Source organism: Branchiostoma floridae, chromosome 17 (genome assembly GCF_000003815.2).
Source record: "Branchiostoma floridae strain S238N-H82 chromosome 17, Bfl_VNyyK, whole genome shotgun sequence".
Taxonomy (NCBI): Eukaryota; Metazoa; Chordata; class Leptocardii; order Amphioxiformes; family Branchiostomatidae; genus Branchiostoma; species Branchiostoma floridae.
The window spans coordinates 14,617,564-14,620,713 of NC_049995.1; the positions used below are offsets into that span (position 1 = coordinate 14,617,564).

At 44.5% G+C, this 3,150-nt stretch overlaps 1 protein-coding gene across 1 annotated transcript in view; it reads left to right on the top strand.

The window, feature by feature from the left end:
• Window positions 1-2,808, top strand: part of LOC118404343 (adhesion G-protein coupled receptor G2-like) — a 13,715-nt gene extending 10,907 nt beyond the window's left edge. Inside the window, exons 14-15 of the mRNA XM_035803412.1 lie at window positions 584-746; window positions 2,346-2,808. Of these exons, the coding sequence (XP_035659305.1) occupies window positions 584-746; window positions 2,346-2,642 (460 nt within the window). The 3' untranslated portion in view covers window positions 2,643-2,808. The remainder of the gene's footprint in view (window positions 1-583; window positions 747-2,345) is intronic.
• The last annotated feature ends 342 nt before the right edge of the window (window positions 2,809-3,150 follow it).

The window sequence follows — 3,150 nt, forward strand, 5'->3', positions numbered from 1 at the left end:
TACTGTAGGATCTGCTTGGAGGAATCATTTGCTTCGTAGTCCAGAATACCAGCAAACATTATCCTTTTGGTTAGCTGAACAACGCAAAGGCTGTACACTGTTAGCGATTTTAGTCAGAAAATAACGGGCCACCACATTCTTCTCGATAAGTGCGCTGGGATCTTTTATGTTTAGAGGCCATACACCTAAGACTGTCACAAATATTGTACCAACGGCTCTAGATCATTTCCAACAGCGATCAATTAAAAGTGCACCTTTACAACAATGTTAAGGTGGGGTCACACATGCGCATACATTTAAGTCCGTATGAGGTGCGCATGGGAGTATTTGTCTCCACCAGGCCCCATAGGTCGTTGGAAAAATAATAGAAATTGGACAAACGTAAACAGGTAACATGTCAGACGAGTTAGCTGGGTCGCTAACCATACTTCTCGGTCAGCTAACTCATTAGGCAGGTTATATATCTATATTTGTCCAATTTGTACTATTTTTCCCACGACCTGTGGAGCCTGGTAGAGACTAAGAGTTTGATACGCACCTCAAGCGGACTTGAATACATACGTATGTGTGACCCAACCTTAAGTAACCTTAATGCTGGCCTTTTCTCCCAAGGATTCTTCATCTTCGTGTTCCACTGCGTGCTGCGCAAGTCCGCCCGGAAGCGCTGGATGGCGCTACTGCCCTGCTGGCCGGACGAGCAGCGGGACTTCTCCCGTTACCATACCGGGAGCCGCGGCAGTAGTCATGTGAGTAACGTCTGTCTGTCTGTATGACTATCTGTCTCTCAATCTCGGCTTCTCTCTCTCTCTCTCTCTCTCTCTGTGTGTGAGTGATATGTGTGTGTGTGTGTGTGTGTGTGTGTGTGTGTGTGCGTGTGTGTGTGTGTGTATGTGTGTTTATGTGTGTCTGTGTGTATTCATAATGCCTTATTAATTTTTTAAAACATGTCCCATATATGACAAAACGTTTGAAAACCCCTTTGGATACTAATGAGAGACTAAAACATCAAAAGGGCATTGAACGATATTTGATTTGGCAAATCATTGAGATAATTACAGATGGCTGAGATCATCAACTAATTTGGAAGACCTGGCAAATCTGTAATTGAGTTTTCTACGAACGACAATCTCTCTCGCTTTTCCCAGCATGATAACAACCCGCGAGCCGTATCTAAGAACAATTTTACGTCAACCATTATAATCACTATGACAATCATTTCATGGAATTAGCAGTTTACGTCGTCTGTTATCATGGTCGCTGTTTCCTTGGCCTTTACTTACAGGTTACCACACTGCCTAGACGACCCAAATTATCTAAAAGTACAGTAATAAGTCAATGATTTGTATCTATTATCAGAGGCCAAGAAATAATCATAGAAGGTTATCTAATAATCTTTACCCTGCAGGATCGGCTACCTGCTTGCAATGACTGACAAAACCGCTCGTAAAAACGAATGATTGGAAACATATCATCAACTATATGACTTTTCTTAATTTCTCGTGCAGTAGCTAACTGTCTGCCACTTGTCTGCCCATTTTCTTTAGTTTTTCACGATGTTAAGAATCATAAATGCTACTTTCTGTGACTTTTCCCATTGTAAGGAAGCAACCAGCCCGCCGTAGCTGACCGCTCAGAGCGCCCCAGTATTGCCAGGACTGTTCGCTGACTCTTCTTGACATTTTCCACTTTACCACTCGATGAACTCATATTACAGGGAGTTAAAAAGAACAACTAAGACATGTCTTTTTTTCCCAGCAGGGAAGCTACCAGCGCGCAGTAGCTAACCGTTCTGAGCGCCTCAGCATGGCCACGACTGTCCGCCGGCTTTCTGCCTATTTTCTTGAACATTTCTACTCGATGAACGTTTAACAAGGGGTTATAAGAAGGTGTTTTGCTTGTCTTTTCCCAGCAGGGAAGCTACCAGCGCGCGGTGGCTAACCGTTCTGAGCGCCCCGGCAGTGCTACAACTGTCCGCCGCCTATCTGCCCTGACACTGAGCGGCGGCAGACCCTTTTGCATGTATTAAAATGATAAACAACCACTCAACTGACGATTTTTATCGTTAAAAAGATATGTTCTTGGACTTTTCCCAACAGTTAAAAAGATATGTTCTTGGACTTTTCCCAGCAGGGAAGCTACCAGCGCACCGTAGCTAACCGTTCAGAACGCCCCGGCAGTGCTACAACTGTCCGCCGCCTATCTGCCCTGACACTGAGCGGCGGCAGACCCTTTTGCATGTATTAAAATGATAAACAACCACTCAACTGACGATTTTTATCGTTAAAAAGATATGTTCTTGGACTTTTCCCAACAGTTAAAAAGATATGTTCTTGGACTTTTCCCAGCAGGGAAGCTACCAGCGCGCCGTGGCTAACCGCTCAGAACGCCCCGGCAGCGCTACGACCGTTCGCCGCCTGTCTGCCCTGACACTGAGCGGCGGCAGACCCTCCATCTGCAGTACCGGTAGCAGGCCTTCCATTTGCAGCGCCAACGGAGGGGAGGACATCAAGCGCGTACCCAGGAAGTTCGTCAGCGTCAACGAAAAGGAGAAAGAGTTCAAGGAGGAAGACCAGACTGAGGGACAAGATCAGGCGGACGGACGACAGACTCGTGGACAAGACAAGACTGACGGACAACAATAAGATCAACAAATCTTGTTCTTTAGCATAAGCTAACCCCAATGAAAAGCGGCCTGCGGGCTAATTTGATTTCAAACAAAATAAAAGAAATCCCTATTTAGCCTCTGGGAGGGGGGGGGGGTCGATGACGGTTGCCAATTTGGAAAAAGAATAGCCGAATTTTGCAGAAAGGTACCTAAAACGACCCACAAAGCTATGTTTTGTTATAATACATTGAAAAACGGTGATAGGTTAACAGTTTAATTTGGCAAAAATGCCCACGGCTTAACAATCGCAAAGCCATTCCAAATCTCCTTTCATAAAATTCTGACTCTAGGGAAAATTTACTTTACGACCAAGCACCAACTTTCCAAGTCAGTGATCGCTTTAGAATCAGATTTCAAATAGAGAAGAAAACAATAAAAGTCTATAAAACGTACGGGTAATATATTTCCCCAAATACCTACTTTTTATGGTATCAGTTGGGCTTATTTCGCGCCTCGGAGCTAAATTATATTCGGCCTTAGTGTTA